The sequence below is a fragment of the Branchiostoma floridae genome, chromosome 4, assembly GCF_000003815.2.
Source record: "Branchiostoma floridae strain S238N-H82 chromosome 4, Bfl_VNyyK, whole genome shotgun sequence".
NCBI lineage: Eukaryota > Metazoa > Chordata > Leptocardii > Amphioxiformes > Branchiostomatidae > Branchiostoma > Branchiostoma floridae.
The window spans coordinates 11,815,170-11,838,812 of record NC_049982.1 but is presented as its reverse complement, the minus strand read 5'-3'; the positions used below and the strand labels follow the sequence as shown (position 1 = coordinate 11,838,812).

General features: G+C 41.9%; 2 protein-coding genes across 2 annotated transcripts; both read right to left on the bottom strand.

Moving 5' to 3' along the window:
• Window positions 1-1,110: 1,110 nt before the first annotated feature.
• On the bottom strand, window positions 1,111-8,947 carry LOC118414268 (visual pigment-like receptor peropsin). The gene is made up of 6 exons (XM_035818193.1): window positions 8,674-8,947; window positions 5,270-5,422; window positions 4,395-4,535; window positions 2,987-3,103; window positions 1,996-2,207; window positions 1,111-1,510 (listed from the first exon to the last, which is right to left on the bottom strand). Exons 1-6 carry the CDS (start codon window positions 8,852-8,854, stop codon window positions 1,139-1,141), a joined length of 1,176 nt encoding a protein of 391 aa, XP_035674086.1. The 5' UTR covers window positions 8,855-8,947; the 3' UTR covers window positions 1,111-1,138.
• Window positions 8,948-10,481: 1,534 nt separating this feature from the next.
• Window positions 10,482-21,731, bottom strand: LOC118413510 (nitric oxide-associated protein 1-like; the record flags this gene model as incomplete). Its single annotated transcript, XM_035816953.1, is given in 8 exon segments — window positions 10,482-11,806; window positions 14,409-14,526; window positions 15,971-16,090; window positions 17,893-18,024; window positions 18,285-18,532; window positions 19,042-19,246; window positions 20,522-20,538; window positions 20,541-21,731. Coding segments are annotated over 8 exon segments (2,136 nt in total). The 3' UTR covers window positions 10,482-11,597.
• Window positions 21,732-23,643: the final 1,912 nt, after the last annotated feature.

Below are 23,643 nucleotides of genomic sequence, written 5' to 3'. Positions count from 1 at the left end.
AAGGTTTTAAGGGCGACGTTTTAGGGCCAAGGCAAATGGTTATTTCTAAGGTGTGACCCCTAACCAGCTGCCAGTCATCTTTGCCAAAGGGAAACATCTAAGCTATACTCCAATTGGCTGACAGCTAAGGCCACGCCCACAAAAGTGGAAAGTTCAGCTGGGTTTAGCAGAGCCTCCGAAAGGCCGCGGGTGGGGCTCTACGTTGGACAGTACCAAAAGAGAGCTATCGCACGCGCATGCCCGATTGGCAGAGTCGAATGACGTCAATGACGCCGGAGGCCACGGGAGGAATAACTGTCGGTGGTAAAAGTCTTTTTGAATCTGGATAAAATTTCATTTGATGCACGTTCAGATAGTGCAAACGCTTATACAAACACCACCCCTGCAACCATTTCACCACATTTAAGGTTGTAAGCTAGGAGATGTGCAATGTTGTAAGTCGTTGTAAATTATTCGTAACGTTTTCAAATTAAATGTAACTCAAATAGCGTTACGTCTTAAATTTGGTATACTCTCTCTCCGGGGATGATACGCGTATCATTTGTGCAACGCCAGTCCCTCGACCAACTTCGCCACTATGTAGGCCTATGGAGTGATCAATGAGAACAAATCGGCAGAGCAGAAAACTTTGTTAGCTTAGCTCTAAAAGTGCAAAAAGATACGTTCAGAAAACTTCAGGGGAGGGAGTTGTTTTCCGGAGCCTGTTTCTTTTAGATAATTTTTTTCCCTGGGCAAATTTCGATCACAAAGGTCTATATTTCTGCAAGAGTGACTGAAGCATGTATATTTTTAAAATCTTGCCAAAAATTGTGACCTTTGGCATGCTTTGACCTATGAGTGACCTTCATATTCGAGACTGGCACATGGACTGATCCATTAGGGGAGGGGGTGCAATCCTGACATCATGACAATCATCTGGCTGTAGCTCGTTAAAATGCCGGAGTTGAACTCGGGCTTTTTGAACCAAAACAAACCTAACAAATCCAGCTTTGCAGTGGGGGTAAAGACTTGAGGTTTGAAATGTAGGTAAATGTGTTTTTAAGTGATTGTTTGACATGGCTTAACCATGTAGGGAATGGGCAATTCGATTTAGCAGCCCCTCCCCTTCAGATGTATAAGAATGGCCACTGCTACACTTCTAACAAGAACTCGACTGCCTGTCGTTCGTGGCCCTGCTAGGTGGAATGGCGTTCATGGCCATGCCCTGATCAGCAGGCCCTACTGCAGAGCACCTTCTCCGGCGGACAGCCTGTGGCTGTTCCGTATTCAACGGATTCACCTGCTTGTTGAAGCAACCAAGCCTGCGGAAGGACTTGAGCGCCGCCTGTCGGTATTTGCCGTTACAGCAGGTGTAGATGATGGGGTTCATCATGCAGGACGACTTGGCGAACAGGCTGGGCAGGATGGTGGCGATGATCGGTAGATCTTCCTCAGTCAGGATGTCCCAGGTAGAGGACACGGCGTACGGGGTCCAGGCGATGAGGAAGGACACCACCATAGTCATGCACATCTAAACAATTCACAGAAGGTTTTGGATGTCAAACAGCCTATATTTGTTTTTAGTATATTTCTGAATACTCCGCATGGATTGTCCACGGTTACATTACAGAGGCTATGCCAATATGTTCATAACATGTTATGTTATGTTCGTGATAACATGTTGGGTGAGATCGGACGAGCGCACCTGCATGAATATATGCTATAGATAAGGGAACAAAGGGGAGGGGACTCTAGCTCAAGATAGCTACCTAAGATGGCCGTAGAATAAGTTTAAAGACGCACACACAAGTTAAGTGGCCGTTGAAATTGCATCAAATACATCCACTGTTTCCTTGAAGAAGAAATAAAAGATATCCTGAGTACCACCCTCTGTAGTGACCGCTGGTAACCTTTCGCTCGGTAACCTCCGTGGTTAGCAAGCGGTCACTACGGAGGATGGTACTCAGGTACTCTTTTTCCTCCTCAGACATGCATTATCTCAACATCTGACTTTACCAATGAAGCCTTTAGGATATCCTTCTTCACAGCCTTCTTGGCCTTGTCACTGGCCAGGGCGCCAAACTTGAGATTCTTCGACTTGAAGTAGATCTTGCAGTAGCAGTACCCCATGATAACGACATAGACGACATAGCCGAAGAAGATGGTCAGTACGGTGTAGGCCATCTCTCCGGGATACCGCACGTTCCAGTTCAAGGAGCAGATGATTCCTGCAAGGGGTGCCAACATCATTAGTACCTCTTAAACGGCTAACGTCACATTTCAAATATGTCTACTTTGCATAACGTTATATTTGATGAGAAGCGTTTATAAATCCGCTAAATTCCATGAACAGGTTGGACTCTCAAACATGTGTCATATGTTACTGAAAAAGAGAGGTATATCGATAGATATCAACGATGCAAATGAAGATCAACAGTTGCATGATTTCTAAAAAGAATACTATAATTTCATTTTAAGGTAAGTCAATCTGGCGAAAATGCAGCTGGCAGCTGACTAAAATTCCGGTCCATCCAGGGCCTGTCCTGGTGCCCAGCACAAAGGGATGATGGCTGACACGAACCTGTGACTCGGTGCAAGCAGGAGTTTTACTTGAACGTTTATCTGCGTTGGTAGAAGTCATTTCAAATAGAGTTGAACTGGGAGTTTTACTTTGAGTTTTACTGGTAGGTGTTGTATGAAAGGTATGAGGTCGTGGAACGATAATGTTAGTTTTTTAATGACATAACCAGTTTACGATTGCTTGAGCCACATTTAGGAATCATGGCTGTCTTCAAAGATTATGGCAGTAAGAACCTATTTTGACGGTTTGAATTTGATAAGCTTTGACGCTCTCCATATGTAACTTGCACGTTCTCGTGATCTAACGTCATAACAGAAAGACAAAAGGAAGTCAAACATTTCCGAACAAAAAAGGCCTAGAAACAACTTTTTTTCAACAACCATGTTGGGAAGAAGCAGCATGGAATACCTCCTGGCATGTACTCACGGATCGGTTCGAAGGTGTAGTAGTTGACTCCGACCAGTGGAGGCACCGTGAACACCAGCGCGTACAGCCAGGTCACCAGGATCACATACATGGTCCTGCGGTGGGTCAGCAGATGGGCTGCCGGGGCCGACAAATAGACTGTGCTCGGTTTCAAAGTTGGCTTGGGGAGACTCTCCAGTCAGGTCAAATTATGAATCATTTCATAATATGAATCATATGTATCAAATGTGCTTCTTCTGTGTGATGCCAAATGGCCTAGTATACTGACAGTATACCTTGATATGAATAAGATATTCCTATATATTAAGATAAGACCGCAGTACGTCAATTTTGTGGATGACATCAGCGCGCTCATTCATTTTCACTTGATTTCAGGGAAAAAACAAGAATTTTTTTCCTCTTCGGGGATGGTCAAATAGACCAAAATAGGCAAACATGTTGAGTTGAAGCTTAATAACTATACTTCTAGAAGTGACACTAGGGAGCCATGACTATAGTTGTAGAAGTACTAGTGAAACGTGTTGGATAGTTGTAAAAGTGCCATCAATATGGAAGCCATGAGTGTAGTTGCCAGCTTGGCAAGTGATACTAGTGTACCACACTATATCACTTTTACTACAATAGTTCACTTCTTTAATACAGGAATGAGTGTCTTGTTCGTTGTGATGCCACGTTTTGTCACTTCAAATCTTGTTACGACGTTTATAGTGTCAATTTTGAAAATTTAGCCATCTTGTTTTTTTTCGCGCTATCTCATTATTTTTGCACTTTGCATAGGATGTCATCCATAAAATCTAATTGCCGTGGCCTTATAGAGCCTTGTAATATTACTGGCACAGCATCTCCAGTTCATAAGATCCACTTTAACGCAGCCTCTAGCACTGTACTCCAGTGCGCGTCTGCTTTTCGGATGCTACTTCAGGCAGCGCGAGCCCAGACAACCTAATTCTGAAACTAGGCTGATGCAACATGCAGCAGTATAACTAACACAGAATAAAGCTACTATGGCAATGTGACATTACCATATAACCTCATGCTCAAACAGATGCCAGTAAGGTTATTCTGAAACCAAGGTGATAAAACATGCAGGGATGTTACTGGCACAGAACGAAACATCTCCATTTCATGCTTTAAGTCTATAATACGCTTCGAAAAGGCCACTAGGAATGCACTACAGATCTGCATTTTTGGGTGGTTGCACCATGGTACCAAAACTGCTAATCTCCAGGAAGATCTTCCGAAGATTTGGCATCATCCATGGGCCGAAACAGTATCTATTGGCCAGCGGTTATCACTTTTTAGCCCTATCTTGCCTCAATTAGATCTGCTTGGAGATTACAACTCATTGACATAAGTGAGGAAAAGTGTTGCTTTTGCAGTGTAGCTGTTTTATCCGGTGTTTCCTTACCATACTGTGGCGTACACATGACGATGTAGCGATAGATGCTGATGGCACACAGGGTGTTCATGGTGACCATGGAGAAGGTGTAGCAGACAAACGCATATATCACACACCACACTTCTCCCAGCACCCATCTTCCTGCGTACCCTGTGGATGAAACACAACCTCTTTGTAAGAGACCACGGTACATTCAAGTAGCGTTATAGACTAAGGTGTGGTGTAGATTCTTTCTTTTGGGGTCAGTGAAGCTTAGTAATACTTATATTTGTGTTTATATTATTCTGTAAACCAGTCTCAGTTTAGTTGATTCGATTTGCTCTTCGTAATCTTACGCCTTTGTTCACGCAATTTGCTTACGTTTGTGTCCTTGACCAATCTATTAAACGTAGTTTTTTGTGTCGCTGTGATATTCGTTTTTTTGTAACTGTATCTGAGTGCAGCGCCACTATGTTTATATATTTGTCTATTGCACTTACAACAACAAAAAACGTCTCTCATGTGAAGCGCTATACCTTTCAGCATTGTACCTTTTTCAAGGTATATAACAAAACGGAACGACGGGAATCCCATTCGAATTTGCTGATCTTTGAATTCATGATCTCTGAAAGCTGAGTCCGTAAATTTGCTATTAACGTCCAGCGTCGGTGTCGTTTTTTTTCGGCAAGAAGGAAGATCCATACAAAATAATAAGAAAGCATATCAAGACAGACATTTGAGTAACACAAAATTATACCATCCTAGTAAGAATGCGGGTCTTAATGGGTATCCATTAAAATTCGCATTCTTCATAAGGTAGCATAATTTTGTTTCACTCAAGTTCGAGTTTATTCCGTACATTCACTGACGTAACGATATGGAACTACCTGCGACCCTCCACTCACCTGACACAGTGGAGGCGGGATACCCGAAGATGCTGACGCCTAAGTCAGCTAAGGCCATGTTCAGAAGAAGACTGTTGTGCTCTTTCTTACGGAACTCTTTTTCTGTCACGAATACGATGATGGCCATGACATTTCCACCAACTGCTACTATCCCTGAAATGTACAAAATATGCGAAATCCAAATGCCTTACTTACCAGAGGTACTAAAACGTGAATAAACATTTTCGAGATATTCTACTTGTTCGATTTAAAAAAAATCTTTCTGGGTCCTAGCAGGTGTCACGCAATCACTCACTGTTGAGGTTTCTGGGAGTCTTTGGTTAAGGAAGTCCCCCGATAGGGCGTTTAATTGGGGGTCACGTGTTTGAGGAGAGTCACATGTCGCGAAAGAATCAGCCACAATTATTGAAAAGATTAGGGGTCCTGATAAGACGAATGTCCGAATATATCGTTCCACCCGGCAAAGTCTATCCACTTACCCGGTGTACCAAGTAAGTAACTGGTTCATCATCTTACCTTCTCCAAGAATGTTATATTTTAGGTGTGTTTGTTTGTTTGTTTGTATGTCTGCCTGTCTGACCGTTAACAACATAACTCGAGAAACCTTGGGTGGAACCTGATGATATTTGGTAGGTGGGTAGGTGTCGGGAAAATAAAGGTCAGGTTTGATAATGGGCGCCCTTAGTGGCTTTCTGAGGTACTGCAGCGGAAAATCCGTTTTTTATATCTCGTATTCTAGCCATGCTGTGGCCGTGAGTTCAGTGGTAGATAGCACTACGGACAGAGAGTAAGTGCCGTAAGTTAAGGCCAGCTAGCGGCTTTTTGGAACTGCAGGTGCCGATTTTGTTTCAATATAATGTTGAGAGGGGGATAACTCAAGAACGTGTTGACGAACCGTAATGATTTTGGTATGTTCTTCGATAGTGTGTGAGTTTAATTCGAACAACTACTGATACAAAATGCCCTGGTACAGTTGTATCATATTGTTCCTAAGATACATGTGTATCATCATATTCGGAATGGATGTTCAAATTTCCCCACGCCACCGGATTACATGGCACTAACGTTTGCGATTACAGAAGATTCTTGAAATAAAATCACACTGTATCTAGTTAGAAGTGAAGCATTTTTCTGGAAAACATACAAAACTTTAAGACGCAAGCTGGTGTTGTGGATAGGGTAATTGACATATAACCTAATAAAGGTTCTGTTCTGGGCAATCCTCGATGTTGTGCCCTTTGGAAAGACACTAAACAGCTTCTTTTCAGATGGAACGTAAAGCCGAAGGTCACATTATGTCATGTTAACGATACATTTATAAGCACTTATCGAAAAGGGCAGGACGAGTGGATCAAACTTTACAGTCCAGTCCGATGCAGCTTGCATATCTGTTGGAAATTGGTCTGCGGGCAGCGCTAGCCTATATATAGCTAGGTTTTTAATGAAAACCTGGGCTGCCGCAGACTAATTTTCAACAGATATACGTTCTAATTATGAAAATAATGATATCATGTAAATATCAAGATTTTGTCCGATAGGTGCTTGTAAAGTTGTATTTTCCATCTCAACGCGGTCGATCTTACCCCATCAAGAAAGAATGTTGGTCGAAGCAAACGTCAATGGACAGGATTTAGCGTAATTATACTGCTCACGTAAGGGGCTTATTGTGTCATGAATCATGTCCAAAGAGATAACGGTGTGCAGGGCCGATATGAATGATGGCGCTTAGGTCTTGGCATACAAAGGCAGCAGGACGACACATGCCCGCAAACGTGTGTTACAAACCCTGTCCGCTAGTCGCTAATTAAGAGACCAAACATTTCAGACATCGCTCATCAAATTTCATAGATAAAGAACAATTTTTCTTACGTTTCGTGAGTTTCGCTTTCCTTTAGGTTATACTCTAAGATCTTACATATTAGTACATGAGGGATCAAGGGACACACAAATTCAATTTCGGTCGCTGCAGGGTCGCTCACCTATCGCCGTCTGGTGAAAAGGGGACCTTAGTTCCCACCTGGCATAACTAGGATAAGTCATTGCTTTTCCAGTAGGGCTTCCATGTCTGATTCAGTGTTCGGTGTAATCAGTGGTCCATGACTGTGCATATATCATTCCTCAGATAGGTACTTACAGAATCATCAGAGTTGCATTTTATCACACCCATTTGTTGCATTTTTTCCCACCCGGGAAAGTCCTTAATGGAAGGAATATAGTGTAAACCAAACTAGCACGCAATGAGTGATCAAAGGTGTGCGTGGCTGGTGTCCTTTTAATGGATGGGAGGCTTACACGGCATCTTAAGATTCTGCGTGACCACACATGTATATTTTTTTACTCATATATATGTACACTTTGAGATTGACGGCATCCTGGGGAACGAAACGACAGGACCAGAGTTTCAACACTTTGGCCCTTTACATATCCAACTGGAAGTAAGGAGGTTAAAAAGGTCAATATTGTTTCTGTTTGTTCCACATCTGTAAACCACCTTTAATCATAACACTACATCTGTATAGTAGGTACACGCTGCATAAGACTGGGCTGTAATATTTGATCCACTCGTCCCTGCCCCTTTCGATAAAGGCGGTGAAGTAAAAGGCCATGAAAAGCTGTATCGGGAAAGGTTAATTCCCTTTTCTTTCGAGTGGGCAAGATCGACTAAAATAAGGTGGCAACTCTAAAGCCATCTTCCGGCAACTCTAAAGCCATCCTCCAGACGTGCGTTGTGCACGCGAGTAATTTTCCACCGCAGGATGGGAAGGGAACTCGTAATTGGTCAATTCACAATATAAATGAAACACTGAATTTTCAATCGCCGTAACAGCGATCACCTTTTTCGATGTCGTTAATCAATTGCAAATTTGTGGGATCATGTGGCGCATGTTCGACTCAGAACCCATCACGGAACATCGAATGCTGCCACGTCACTGATCTTGTACCCTTAGGGAAGGCACTTTACAGGCCTTTCCCCCACTCCACCCAGGTGTTAAAATGCGTACCTGTCTTCGGTTAGGGAGGTAAAAGGTGCTGAAAGGCTTCGCCTTCTAATACTGTGCCCTAACGGCCTGAAAAAGTCCAAGTTACCTAATCTGTCTGCTCGTTGTTTGTGGCACCGTTAAAATAAGTTACTAAACTTGAGTGCTAGTAGCACATTGTCTTAGCATGTCTGAAAGCAAAGATGTAAAAAATTGCATATTTTCGCAGCTTCAACCATCTGCTTCATGGCGTTAGCTTTATATTACCATGAAGTGAAGTACCATGTTACATCATACACAAAACAACCCGCACAAACTGGGCGTCATCTATAAGAACACATTTTTTCAGATGATTGAGAATCACTGTGTAGCAGCAGCAATTTTATAAATCTAACTTAATAGTAGTAGTAAATAAATCCAACTTACCAAGAAGGGTGAGATAGATCGCGACTGCAAGGTAGGCATGGTAGCCGATAGGGTCGACAGACTCATCGTCGGAACAGGACTCTTGTGTCGGTCCGTCCGTCCACGGCCACTCGCTGGAGTTCTCCGGGCTGTCCGTGAACAGCTCTCTGCTCGGCAGCCAGGAGCTGGGAGAGGCGTTCATGACTAGGCTGGCGCGCCGTCCGGCCGGGAGTGGGATGTACAGGAGAAACCGCCAGGTCCAGTTCAGAGCTCCCGTAAAAACGTCAAGACTCACGGGCCAATAAACGGTGGCGATGTCATTGGCGCCAGGGCAGGTAGGCGGGGCGACAACCCCAATGTTATACAAGTAGAGGAATTAGATATCTATTAGTATGTGCCTGACCTATCTTTCAGGCACTTTTACTAAAGGTGCAGGCTATGTAAGCTGATGTGAATGAGAGAAAGACAGGAGGTAAATCGCTGTGTTCACGATTTGAACCAACACTGACGTGATGATGTAGTCAGTGATTAAAGACAAAGTATGGATGCCATCATGTATCGGTATGAGTACGTGTTCAGCATACGTTATACCGTACCGTTACATAGTTACAAGTAGAAAGTAAAGTGAAATCCACGTGTCCGGCAACGTGACCAGGCACTTTTGCGTTTTGCAATGAGCTCATCAATGAGTTTGATTACAAAATGATGATTAACGTTATAATGAATTATGATAATAATTATAATTAATGATAATAAACATAACATAAAAGCAAGTATTCCTAATGCAGATCAATGGGATGCAGCATATTTAATTCAATTGAAGTGGTTTGGTTCATTTTAGCCTAAAAGACTATGTGGTACAGGATGAGATTGCGCTTTTACAGCTGCACAGCTACTGGTTTTGGTTTTAATTAGGATCTCCATTAGTGACTGATTCGTCACTATTCTTCCTGGAGTCCGGGTGAATGGTACTTATTTCACTTGAGTGAAGTGAGGAAAGCCGTCTAAAGTGCCTTTCCCAAGATCGGTGACATGGCAGGGTTCGAACTCAGGACCTTTTGGGCGTGAGCCTTAGGCGCTGCCGATTGCACCACGCGATCTCACTGGTGGAATTGCTAACGTTTTTGGGTAATTTAAACAGATGCATATGTGCAACACAGGGGTTGTCACGTGTCACTATGTACATGAATTTCATATTTGAAACAACTGAGATATCCTGCTATATACGATGATGTATACAAAGAATTTTGGACGGGAGACCTGGTGCATACCCGTCTTGTAATTAGCCAGGGAAAGGGTATGTCAGCCAGTAAGGGGAGGTATAACCCCGTTGTGTGTAAGCTTAAAGCACGTCGACCAATGATGATGATTGAGAGATTTATGCACTTCAAAATATTTGGGACTCACAACGATATTAAAAAAGTTATATTCGTCTGGACAAAGCCTACCCTCAGATCAATGGATATGTTTTGGAATCTGCAGCTGATTTCGATTCGTAAGGACAATATAACATCATTGCTATACAGTATACTTGGGCTTTGTGATTACTGTAAGTACATTTGTACGTCAAGCTTCAGTATGTTCAAATGGTAGCTTTCTTGCGTCTAATGTTTGTTCAAAGTAAAGGGCGGGGAGATTGGAATGGTTTGAATAAAATACATTCTCCAGAAATCAATACTTCAAAATCCACTTCCAAAATACGGCATTTCCCGCTCATCTAAAGACTCAGTAAACATGTACTACCAACAGTTGGGTATGATTCACGGCATCAGTGTGACACTACGTAGAAATCTGCCTATGTTTTAGACACATCCCACTGTTACAAGACGTAAGATAGCCGTTAACACCCCTTTAATCTCTGTAACTTAGACTAGTCCAACATATGCATGTGCTCAGACAGCAACCCTTGAAGGACACTCGACCTCTTTCCCATCAGACACTGGACTGAGCACCCACGCAGAACTGTACCCTACTAACACTTTACTGAATAGATTGTCTAGTAGCACATACAGTCTCTGCCTGAATATATACAAGAACCACCAACGGGTCAAACACCCACAAAACCCTCATTTAGCAAATATGGATGCAGCAGAACATCAGCAGAAAGGTGACGCCGGACCAATAGAAACCAGAATGCTGATAAATCTAAGTAAATCACGGATTGGCCTCCTGGTCTCAAACATAGTAAGACCCAAAGGCTATGGGCTTAAGGAGAACTGAACAATCATGTTTGAAACAAACTTGGCTCACTGAGAATTTCAACCATTCATACACAATACAAAATGTAATCCACCTTTCTTATCAATACATGTATTCATTATCTCACTGATAACATTCATTCAGAGATGGATTGAACCTCTTTAATTCCATAGAGCTTCATCAGAACTTTAAAGTCACCTTTCTAAGATATCCTTCACCTTTCAGTGATTGTCTGAATTCAATGAATATCCTGGAAAATGACAGTTGCTTTGTATTTTTTGTAGTACACAATTACATGTACATGTAATATATATTGTAACGTTATGTTTGTTTTGCATAATTGGTAACAACTGCCTAAATGTCTTAACGCACCATTTCTTTACAATAAGTACAAGCTGCATAAGACCAGACTGAGAGGTTTGATCAACTCATGGACCAAAACTGGCACGTGAGCCAAGTTTTTGTACAATGTTGAATACACATGCTTTGATTACACATCTCTGCTGATTTTGAGCTTTATTGCTGTAAAAGATAGAAGCCCCAAAATATATCTTTTTAAATTGACAAACAATATTAAAGGCAAGACACCCTCTGGAATAGAAAAATACTAGCACACTGTAAAGGACTCAGCTCATCTGAAATTTGTATGTTTAATTTGAAATACAGCTTTCTGTGGCACTAACATTTCTTTTTGCATACTTTCCACAATTTGCAAAATTACACTTGACAATACTGAGGCTATCTTACTACTTATATTTTAGAGAGATTTCCTTGATCCTCTGTATTGCAATAGGACGGTAGAACGCTCGACAACTCGATGCATTTATTCTCTTTCCCTTGAAGTTGACTGCATTTGGGAGGAGAGATTTGGGGCGTAGATGGAAGCCTAGGCCTCCTGGTGTGTACACTCTCAACTGGGCTGTGGTCCACTTGTCTGGAGTCACTGCAATCCAACCTAAGATAGCAACAGGTACAACTATGTTACATGTCTGTACTTCAACATATTCTCAACATATAAAATCTGGGCTGTCTACAGCACACAACACTTCCACATGGGATTCAAATTTGATTGTTGGGACAAGAATTTCACCCAGTCCATAAAAAAAAAACTTTGCGACATAAAACTTCTCAGTTTAAAATGACAGATTTAAGAACAAAAGTCAACAGCATGGGTTCCCAAACAATGAGTTGGAAAGAAAACAATTCAAAGCTGGAGACAGCCATGCATCAAATACTCTATGGGGACAAATACTTCATCACCATTGCTCTACAGCTACTCTGGAGGTTGAACAAATGCTAGTCTCATATAAAAGTTATGAAAATATCATGAAAAGTCATGCATTTAATCATCTGAAAGATAATGCCACGTGACAGTCTGCTTTCCATAGCTTTCAGCATGCTGCATCAGTAGTTCTTTGGCACATTAATGACTAAAAGCAACAAATAGATATTTGAATAGGCAACCCAAGTTGGCTATGGATTTAGCCTTCAAAGTTAATCTAATCCATTATCTATATGTGCAGGTGTATCACTGAGGCCACAGGGAAAATGTAGTGTTTGTGCTGGTTTGAGTTTGCGGTAGCGCCATTTGCACTTACAGTATCAGCTTCACGATCATGTACATGTACTTAAATATACTGTAGTATTGTTGGGAAAAAAACTTGTGTTATGACATTACAGTGTATAGCCAAGTGTGTTACCAAAAAACCCCACAATTCTGATACTAGTATGTCAACACTAATAACCTCTTTCGGATGATTTTGTTTCGGATTCACTCAAGTAGATATTACTACATGCAATTGCCTTAAACATTCGTGAAAAAGCCTGTCGGATTTTACATTGAGAAGGGTGGTGAATAACTTGAAGTACAAAAGACCTCTGTACAGCTGTGAAATCTACCAATGAGAACATTTCATTGAGAATATGTTTCTGTTCTTTGTACTACTTTGTGGCACATTGGGCAACAAGTTTCCTTGCTGTTTCAGTAGCTGGGTGTATTTTTATAAGGAAGGGCTGCATCTCCTCAACATGGGACTCCCAATTTACTTCCAATCCAAAGGATGCTGCAGTGCCAACCAAGATGCCCTACCCAGGATTAAAACTGGGGTCTCCCAGTTACTAACTAATTGGAACCAGAAGACTAAACAAAACTGTGAGGCTGCTACTGGTTGAGCTACAGGGACATCCCACATGTTTCTGTACGGTATTTATTTTTGCATTCAGATTGCCAAACAATATGGCTCATAATAGAAGTTTATTTGCAAGTTCGTGCCCGAGGGCTAATTGCAAGTACATGGTATACACATAGTGACAATGGACAGTCATAAACAATGTTCTAATCTAATACTAGATGACGCATCAGCACCAACAAAATCCCTAAACTGAATACCGGTAGGAAAATCTGCTACGGACTGCAAAATAAGGTGAAAGGAGTGTACTGATAAACTACTTTTTTTTAGGTTTTTCGATGAGGAGCCATGTAATTTTTGTTAGAGCATCCAGTCAATATGTGATGTAGTTCATGGCATGGCCTGGATGTACATACAGCAGGGCCAGCAGGGCCGCCTGCATACATCCTCACGTAACCTAATGGGCTGCCCACAAGGGTATCATTTGTGGAGAAGAAGAAAATGAGGAGGCCTAGTTTGGTACCAAGGGAGATACAAGGGGCTGTTTTGATGAAAAAACAGTTGCTGAATGTGAAGCTGGAGAAATAGATGAGGCCATTTTCTTTACCTTGAGGCAAGATAGGAGTATTAAAGTTATATCTCAAATCTGATGCAATATATTTCTTTCACAAAGACAAAGGAAGAATGTAAATGACAGGAAGTGAAGCTCCTTTGATACATGTAGTGGGAGTTTGATAAAGGCAAGCTTTTATCAAGGAGCTTTTGTTGATGAAAGCTCCATGATAAAGGTGATTTTAATATATATTTGCAGTGTATTGCAGAATGTTTCGGCTTTAATATTTTACCTGTTGGATTTTGGTTGATAAAAACCCTTATAAACCCTACTGCATGTAAAGATACATGTAAATGATGTTTTGAATAACTTGGATGATAAGTCGTAACGCTTATGTTATATTCTACTGTTCTTAGTAGCAAATGTTAGCATGTACATGCGGCCATTGGCACACCAAATTAATGTGTGTTTTTGGCACAATATTGACAGAATAGCCAAGATTAGAAGGCTGAGTGGGTGTCACTCTACTGTCAGGGAAATTTGTATTAGGTGCCTTTTCCAAGGGCTCAACACAAGGGGCATGGCGGGTATCGAACCCAGGACCTCTATGTAGGTTCTGCGCCTAATACTCTACCAGTCACGCCACACGCAACTCCACAGCGTTAACCTGATACTATACAAAAATATTTTTTAACAAGAATGTCAAGTTTTTCACAAGAAGGTAAAAAGTTGGTAAGGACAGGCCGTGCGGGGAACGATGGGTCTGGATGGGACCACCCTCTCTAACTCCTCAGATGTCAGCAGGTTCAGGATCTGTAATACACAAGAATGTCAAGTTTTTCACAAGAAGGTAAAAAGTTGGTAAGGACAGGCACCTGCTGACGACATCACCAGGTCTGCAGCACTAAACTTGTTGTCCACACCTGTGATGGTCACTTCAGTTGGCTGGAGTGGGGGGAAGGACTCCATCCGCTCAGCCCCTCCCAGTGGCACCTGAGCAAGTACAGGGGTGAAAATACAGGTGATGCTTTCCATCACTTCCAATCATTTAAGCACATATTTGCCAAACTTTGAGGTAAGGTTTCAAGGGTTTGATCAATGGAGAAAGGGAAAGAAAACCTACTTGCACAACCAAGAAATGGACTATTATTATTAACCCTCAATCAAGATTTGCATTTTTACCTTGCATCCCAAAGACCTCTCCAAATTATTAGGAAAAAAATCTAAGTGGGATGTTTGTGCCACAGGTTTCTACAAGTAAATCAACTGCTGCAACTTTTCAATAAGAAATTAAAGTTGTTTTAAGGGAAAACTTATCTTGTAATGCTCCAACTCATGTCTTGCCATGTGACCAAAAAGGGGTATCAAAAGGACAATATACATGATGCACAGGTGGGCCAATCAAAAAGCAAGAACCAATAATTAATGCCAGAGGGGATTTTTTATCAAGAGACAAGGAACAAAAGCCTTCCCTGAGGGCCATTTTTTATATCAATTAGACCACCTGTTCAACGATTTGTGCTTTTTTCCACTTTCTCATTTAAACTACATTGTAGTATACAATAGCCCTGCAAACTGGTAATTGGGAACCATTAAATCAGTTTGAAAGGGTTCCAATTATGAGGCTCTTAGCCACCCACAGGATGTGGTTTCATTGTCATGAAGCATACAGCAAGGGAGTATCATGCAGAGTGAAATGAAAGAACATTCTTCATTTTGTAGGATAACGTCCTTGGCAGGATGTAACAAACAGGAACACTGCGTGGTTACTCTAGAAGGCATTATGTAACGTTACATTCTGAAAGTCATGTGTCATACACACAGAACTTGTACATCTCGAGCATGTACTTAAAAGACATTTTGCCTACACATGTTACTAAAGAGCAAAAATATCTACTCATGGTTGTAGCTGTACACAGTAAATAATAAGCTACTGTTTAGTCTGGTACTAGTAGAATTAAGCATATACATCATAACAACAAGTCTTACTACATGCTGCATGCTACAATATATAATCAGATCAGATTAGAGCCAGTATCTGTGGCCAGTTTGCCAAGACGACAGTTTGCTTGAGATGGGTCCATGAAAGAAGAAGCCTGTCCCCACCAAGGGGAATAGAAGGCCAGCCAACTATCTGGCTGGAACAGGACAACATCTCTGACAGGGCCCTACAGATCAGCTGAAGGATGCACAGCATGAAAATCGGTACAAGACTGGAAAAGTTTTCAACATGGCACAACACTTGTTGATATCTGATTTTGCTTAAGATTTACTTGGGTTTAGCCTGCAATTTAGGTGTATTGTACGACGGACATGATCAGGGCTTCAGATGGTAATTGACATTTAAGAATGCTCATTATATGTGAGCATCCAGGGTAAATGTAGTTCCAAGCCTAGCTAGCTGCCCGTCCACCCTGAAACTGTAATCATCACATACCTTCAATAGGTCGATTTTCCCAGCATGCCTTGCATATAAATCATCAGCCCTCTCCAGCGCACAGACGTGTAGCGGCAGAGCGCCCGAGGAAAACACGGTCAGGAAAATGGAGTTAAGTCCCTACACGGAAAACATGAACTGCAATATCATATATAATACATTCACTAGCTCACTCAATTACACTCACTGCCATCTATCTCAAAGCTATCCTTGTCATACATACAATAATAGTTACTCAAGCAGCTGGATATGATTTTGGAAACAGTGATCATCAAATGGTTAGATTGCGTGGCGCAGTGGCAGCGTGTTTGCCTCTGGGCCGATAGGGCTCGAGTTCAAATCCAGCTGCGTGTCACCGATCTTGTGCCCTTGGGAAAGGCTTTCCTCACTTTACTCAGGTGAAAATGAGTACTAGTACCTAGCTTCGGCTAGGGCCATCCCTCGGATTGGACATAAAATGGAGGTCCCGTGTCTGGGGTGAGCCATACCCCGGGCACGTGAAAGAACCCACCACACGTGCAATGGTGCGGTGTGGGTGGTTCAAAACCTACAGTCCCTGGCCACACCTGGGGCAATTACTGTCATATTGAGGTCATTAGGCGTTGTATACAGGCTGGCATTTCAGACCCTTGTGACTTAGCCCCACCTATTGTGAGCTCCTCGAATTCAGCCCCTGGCTGCGAAGAGAGAGAAGTCGGCCCATACAATACAATACAATGCAATGTTTCAGACAGCATCTACTGCCTTTCGTTAATGACACAGAATAAGATCAGTTGAAGAGTAAGTCTATAAGCAAAAGCTAACCCAATAACAACTGTTATTATAGTTATAGACCTGCTCATCATCAGATCCGACCCAGTTTCACTAATGAAACACAGCAGATGCTAACTGAAACCTGCGGCTGTTTCCAGAATCATATCCAGTTGCCTGAGTAACTATTATCTGGTTAACCTTACTGCCTTGATGTCTAACCTTCAATGATGTATCCTTGTGATGTACTAGTACTTATGTAGTTGTGCAGCCAATAAAATTTCATTACGGACCATGTAAAACTTGTTATGTCTCTGCTGTGACGTCTTTAGGATAATTAAGTTGGTAATAAAGAAAAAAAAGGAGACCTTTCAAATCTTGCATCAAAGAAAACTGCCCTGAGGTGTTTCATAGCATATGGAGTTAAGTCTGCTCCTTTGAAAATGATCAAACCATAACATCAAAGTGGAGCTGACCGGATGGATGAAATTGGATTTTTGATAGGATCTTGTCAGTGCTGAGAAAGCCTTTCCAAATAACAGTTACCGATATTCAGAATACAAGTTTATTACAGTTTCACATGAGGGGGTGAATGTACAATTCCTCTTTGCCTTACATAAACAATTGTCTGTCAAAACAATTATGTCATTGTCACAACAATGAAAAAAAGCTACATGATATGTGGCAATTTTCAGTTCATTTATTTACGAAAAATGACACGCAGGCTTATGGCGGGAGAAATCAGAAAAAAAAAATCTGGAAACCCAAAAGGCAAGGTGATGAAATAGGCCAGCTTTATAAGACTTATGCTGTCCACAGCCATTTACACACACACACACACGTACACACATACATTCTTTATGAAGGTTATCAAGGATTCAAAAGAAAATGTGTCTGGAATAAACACCAGCTGACAATATTAAGGTTCAACATGGCAAGGTAGGGTCAGATCAGCTGATCCAAAAAATGCTTACAGTACAAATAACATCAGTTCACCCATATCCTTGTACATACATCCTTTGTACTTAAAAAACTGGGCATCAAGTTGACAGACCACAAATGTGAGTTTGAAACCACCGTTGACTTGATATCCCTCAATGCCCTGTTTTTAAAGTAGGTTACCCCATGGGTAAAGTTGAACAAGTGTTACACAAGCCTGTACTCTTTCCTACCTCCACATAGTCAACTCTTCCCAGAGCAGCCAGAAACAAGGTGTGACCAGGTTTGAGCACGACCGTGCGGGGAACGATGGGTCTGGATGGGACCACCCTCTCTAACTCCTCAGATGTCAGCAGGTTCAGGATCTATCATACCAGGAGCAAACACAAGGATGTATGTGATCATGTTGAAATGACAAACAGCACAGAGCTATGCTTAGGATTGTGTTGCTCAATATGAATTGGTTGTCCGGTGCACAATGCAAGTGGATAAACAGTAAAAGTTGTAAGTTGAGCTTCTAGGTAAATGCAGCTTGTGTATGTGTGTGCATATGTGTGTCTGCATAGGTTTGTGTGTGCAAATACCAGTCTGTACATGTGTGTGTAGCTGCTTTTCTGCACCTCACCTGCTGATCATTGATGTACCCCGGTGTGTCACACACCCACTTTCCTCCTTCAAAAGCCTGAGCCAGGCTGCTAGATTTCGCTCTTTCCTCCCCCTCCTGCTCCTGTCTGTGAAACATGTCTCCCTCTGCCATGGTCCAGCCATCGTCTGGATCTCCAGACAGTTTCCTTAGAGACGTGCTGAAGGAAAGCTCTCGTTCTGTCTCTTCTTCGTATAACGGCTCTGGGCCATCTGTTCTCCCCACATGTCCTGTAATACACAATAGAGTCCCACAGTCAGCAACTTCATGTACCAAGAACTGCTTCAGGTTGTGCTAGGGGTATGTTGTGAAAATGTGGTTGCTCATGACTGTCTGTGCTGCATGCGCAAGGTTTTGCTGAAGTCCAAAATGTTAACATGTTTGATTAAGATCTTCTAAATAGAGAATGAGCATATTACAAATATCAATGATACAATAACAAAGAAGCTAGGGTTTGATGAAAATTAGCTTCTTTGAAATGAAAAGACAAGAGATCAGTATGATTGGTTGTGAACTTGAATACAGCGCAACAAAGGGAAAATTTTTGTGGTGATTCTATGTTTGCATTTTCAAGGTGACTTCTTTACCTCAAACTTAAAAGTTAAAACATCTCCTCTTTACAGTAAAAGCATACATGGCAGTTCCAACCATGAACTTAAAACCACCACAAACAATCCATTTTTTCCCCACCACAAAATCAAATCACGTCCCCTTTTACAGTACATGTATATGCACCTACCAACTACATAGGCTTTCCTTTCCATCTGCTCCATCTGTTTTGTAGGCTTGGACCTGAGCATCTTATTCCTCTCCCAGAGTCTCTTCTTCCGCGTGCTCAGCCGCGCCTTCCGCGTGGGGTTGATCATGGGGAAACGGAGCAGGTTCAAGGTCGTGCCGGGCCACTGGGAGATGGTTGCACGCTGGAACACCTCCTCTGCCTTTTGCTATAGGTGACAAGAAATTTTTCATTTTTTCTTTCTTTCTTCCTTCCTTTAGTGCCCACGATCATTATGTTGATCATTATGGCAGTCATTACTTAACGTCCTATCTGAGAGACGTCTGTAGCTGAAGCTAGGTACTCATTTTCACCTGAGTGAAGTGGGGAAAGTCATGCAAAGTGCCTTTCCCAAGGGCACAAGATCGGTGACAAGACAGGGTTTAAACCTCAGACCTTTTGGGCCTGCGATCTCATTCAGAATTGTATACCTCTTTGATAGTTGCCATTTCTGCAGTCAAGAGAATGAAAGTAAGGAAGCTTGGAAGACAGTCACTCAGATTAAAATGACATAATAAACATTTTGGCACATGATGTATTGTAACTTTGTATGGTCAAATCCAAAGGCTTCCTATTTTCTTAGTTTTATCATTTGTGTTACAGAAGGTTTCAATATACTAAAAGAAAATAACTTTATTCCCCTTTTCTCAAGGCTCTGCTAACTTTAACAATATTTTCAAATTCGGTTGCCAGTGCTGGAATAGAGACAGGTCACAAAAAGACGTACAGGTACTAGTAATTGGTTCCCTTGAGTCTGTGATCAGGGATACAGTAATGTTCTCCAACTCATTATCTAAGATGGATTAGATGCTAGACCACTATCCCAAAAGTAAAAATCTTCATTATTTACACTATGGAAGGTTTCGTCTTTACATCATGGCAGCTATCATTCTGTCAGTAAGTCTCATTATACACGGGAAATGACTGTGTGGCAGGCTATTCAGCAGTTTTCTTTGCTGGAAATGAAGTTACACAATCACATGAATGTCCAAAAACCTGGCCTGTAAAGTTTCTGTGTTGTAAAATGTATTTTCAGTGTTTGACTAGAACTGACAGCAATTAATGTGGGTATTTTACCCTACATATAAGGTAAAAAGCTTATATTAATACAATCTATATACTACATGTATATGCAAAGCTGGCCAATTTGACATAGAGCAGAATGGATTTTGATGGATCATAGTCATAGTGCAAAGAAGCTCCACTATAATTCTGCACTTTGTGTCAAAAGTTTGACATAGACGGGGCAAACATATGAGCTGTTCTGAATGGATGTATGGATTGAAAATTACTACAAACAAGTGGATCATTAAAAAATAATGACATCCATCCCGACTGTATATCTAAGACATTGCTGATGTTCTGAATGAAACAAGGAGCTATGATAACTAGTACATACACCACTAACACCAGGTAATAGTGTCAGAGTTATTCAGGAACTCACCTGGCAGAAATCGGACTATTGAAGAGCGTTGACTTCCCCACATTGGTGTTTCCCAGCAGGTACACATCCCCACGGTAACCCCACATGGTCTGGATCTCCGTTATCAACTTCTCTACCCCAAACCCTGTCTTGGCACTTATCAAACACACATGCTTGATGTTTTTATTGTCATGGAGCCCCGCCCGGAGACAGGCCATGAACAGTTCATCCTCCGTTCTCCTCTTGTAGGTGGTGCCATCCGGTGGGAGCAGGTCAAACTTGTTCCCCACCACCACCAGCCACTTCTCTTTTCCCACAAGGTCCAACAGGTTGGGAAAGATGCTACAGGGGAAGTCTAGGAGATCTACCATCAATATGATTAAAGCATTCTTTTTTTCCTTAAGTGGAGACAAGACCTCCACATAGTGGTCTCTGGAGACCTGAACATCCAAGGCTATTTTGTGGTTTGCGAGGAGAACACACCGTTGGCACTTTACCTCTCTCAGCTCATCCTCACTCAAGTTCTTAAATTTTGCACTGGGGAGGAAGCCAGGTTTCATGCCATCACAGCACTGTAGGTATGCTCCACAGCCCTGGCAGGGAACTGCTGATGGAGGGACCTCTGGGTCAGCCTCTCCCACTATCCTTTGTGACCTCTTCCGACGAGCTCTGCCCTTTTTCAGCTCCTCAATCACTTCTCTAGGCCTGCCCATGTCCATGAAACGGAGATCTCCAGGTGGTATCTCATCAATGATGTCACGATATGATTCAATACCTTCTTCATATTCAGTGTTATACAGGTCATCCGACTCTCTATCCTTCATATTTGTAGCTACATCATGTTCTCTTACATGTACATTGCTTCTCTTCTGAAAAGTTTCGTCTTCTTTGACTTCGGTTCCTGCTGCATCATCATACCTTTCTTCTTTAGAACAAGAGCTTTCCTCTAATTCCACATTGTCAGCCATGCGTTTAGAGCTGGTAAGTGGATTGCCTTCAAGCTTTTCATTCTGTGCACCTGAAAATGTGTTAAGCTCATGTTGGTCATCATGACTGGCCTGTGGATCTTTCAAAAAGTTCATGACCTCCTCTTGCAACTCCTGTTTTCTCCTCATGTGTTTGGTCATGTCACTACCCAGCTGCCTAGCCTCACTTAGAATATACCTGGCTTTCTCCTCCTTAGAATGAAACACTGGCAAAGTTTGAAAGGGCTCATACCTTACTTTCTCATTACTAGTAACTTCTTGTGGTAAGTCAGGAATGATACCCTCAGATCTAGAGTCCTGATAAGGAATACTTTCACGAAGGTGTTCGATGTGTGAAGAGTCTGTTGAATGGACATCAAAGTCGGCATCAACAGAGTTGTGGTCTTCATCTGTTTCTTCAAAGCCTGAAGAAGTGAACTCTCTCCGAGGATTGGTTTTCTTCATGGCATGTACTTTTCTCAACCCGCCATCTGATTCTGAGGATTGACTAGAGGAACAACGCCATCTTTCTGGAATTCTCCAAACTGCAGCTCCCTGACAGGACGTTCTTGGGACATGTGTAGCATGGTGTTTACCTGTTGGAAAAGAGGAAAATATTAAACCAATTGCTCTTTGAAATATCTGAACAAATCAAATCATGCCAAAATAATCTTTAGCAAGATTGTGGGCGCCGAACGGAAGAAGAAGATCTATAAATCAGGTTATTTTCTACAATCATCTGCACAAGAATCATCATCAAATCAAGGAGGTATATAACCTCCTTGATCAAATCATGCAAAGAGAACAGGGAAAGATCGGGCGTCAAAACCCCGTAAGCACGACACCTGGTTAACCATGGACAGTGCTACATCGAGTGCCTGATACTTAACGGGTCATAATTCTGTCCGTAGTTTAATACATGTATTTTCGGCGTCTGCATGTGCCGTCTGCCTTCGAACGTCTACGATCTACTCTTACCATTGTTGATCCTTGTATCTTTAAGTACATGTATGGATCTTGTATATCCAGCCCTCCGTAGAATACCTAGCATTGCAATAGGTTTTCGAAAAAGGAACATGAGGCAGAATTTGTGCAAGAAAAAGAGAGGTTTTTCACATGTGCGCCGCCATCTTGATAACCTTTGAACCAAGATTCGATGACGTCATAACCCGGAAGTAAAGAGGCAGGTCACCTGGACCAGTCATATGACCTAATCTGTTGCGAAATTGGAAGGTGACAAACTTATGAACTTACCTGCGATTGTCCTGAAAAGAGAGCTTTTCTAAAGTATGTGGAGCATTCAAGATGAAAGATGGTTGGCTGGCTGAACTCAAGAGTTCCTGGGTTTTTTAAAGCCGCGCTAAATGGTAAGACGACAACTTTTGAGGTGACTTTTGTTGCTGTTTTTGGATGGTTATATGACGAAGTGTTGACATAACCTTCCTAAGTTTTTGTTTGATGTTGTACCTCGCTGGGGGAGGGATATTTGCGTTTAACCTGGTATATTCACATTCTACATGTGCTGCTTAGCATGCTCATACTGGAGTAGAGTAGAGTTGATTGGTTTTAAAACTTAATCGCTTTTAGGTATTTTCCCCAGAAGTGGCCTTCAGGCGGTCAGCCTTTTTACCGGAAAACAGAGGAAAACACAGTTAAACACCGGAAAACACACGAAGGAGTGTATAATCTACTGAAATACAGTATGTTTTGATGAGTAAACATGACAGATCGCTATGTTTTGCCACAGAATAATCTACATATGGCCCTGGAATGAAGAAATAGTCAGAAAATGCATGAGACGACGGGCCGGACAGCCGCCGCCACTCGGCGGACTGGACGTGCTGATTGTGCAACGTTGACGGCTAGAAGAAGCAAGAAATACAGAAAACAGATTCTTATCACAATCCGAGTAAATTCATATATATTATATTTATGCCAATATATAACAGATTTTTGCACTGAAGTTCGGTAGGTATCAGCTGTCTTGTTGTGAAAGTATCAGACCCCGCTAAACTAACATGTATTCTGCAATGAAAACAAACATGGCCGCCGGGTGGCGGCGGTCCGGCCCGTCGTCTCATGGATTTTCTGACTATTTCTTCATTCCAGGGCCATATGTTTATTGTTCTGTGGCAAAACATAGCGACCTGTCATGTTACTCATCAAAACATACTGTAT

Bases quoted from the DNA above. Each gene is read 5' to 3' on its own strand.
- LOC118414268 (XM_035818193.1), bottom strand. From the start codon at position 8,854: ATGAACGCCTCTCCCAGCTCCTGGCTGCCGAGCAGAGAGCTGTTCACG. The intron at 4,536-5,269 runs GTGAGTGGAGGG...TTTCATCCACAG, and splicing joins TCCCGCCTCCACTGTGTCAG to GGTACGCAGGAAGATGGGTG. The intron at 1,511-1,995 runs GTAAAGTCAGAT...TGAATTGTTTAG, and splicing joins ATATCCTAAAGGCTTCATTG to ATGTGCATGACTATGGTGGT.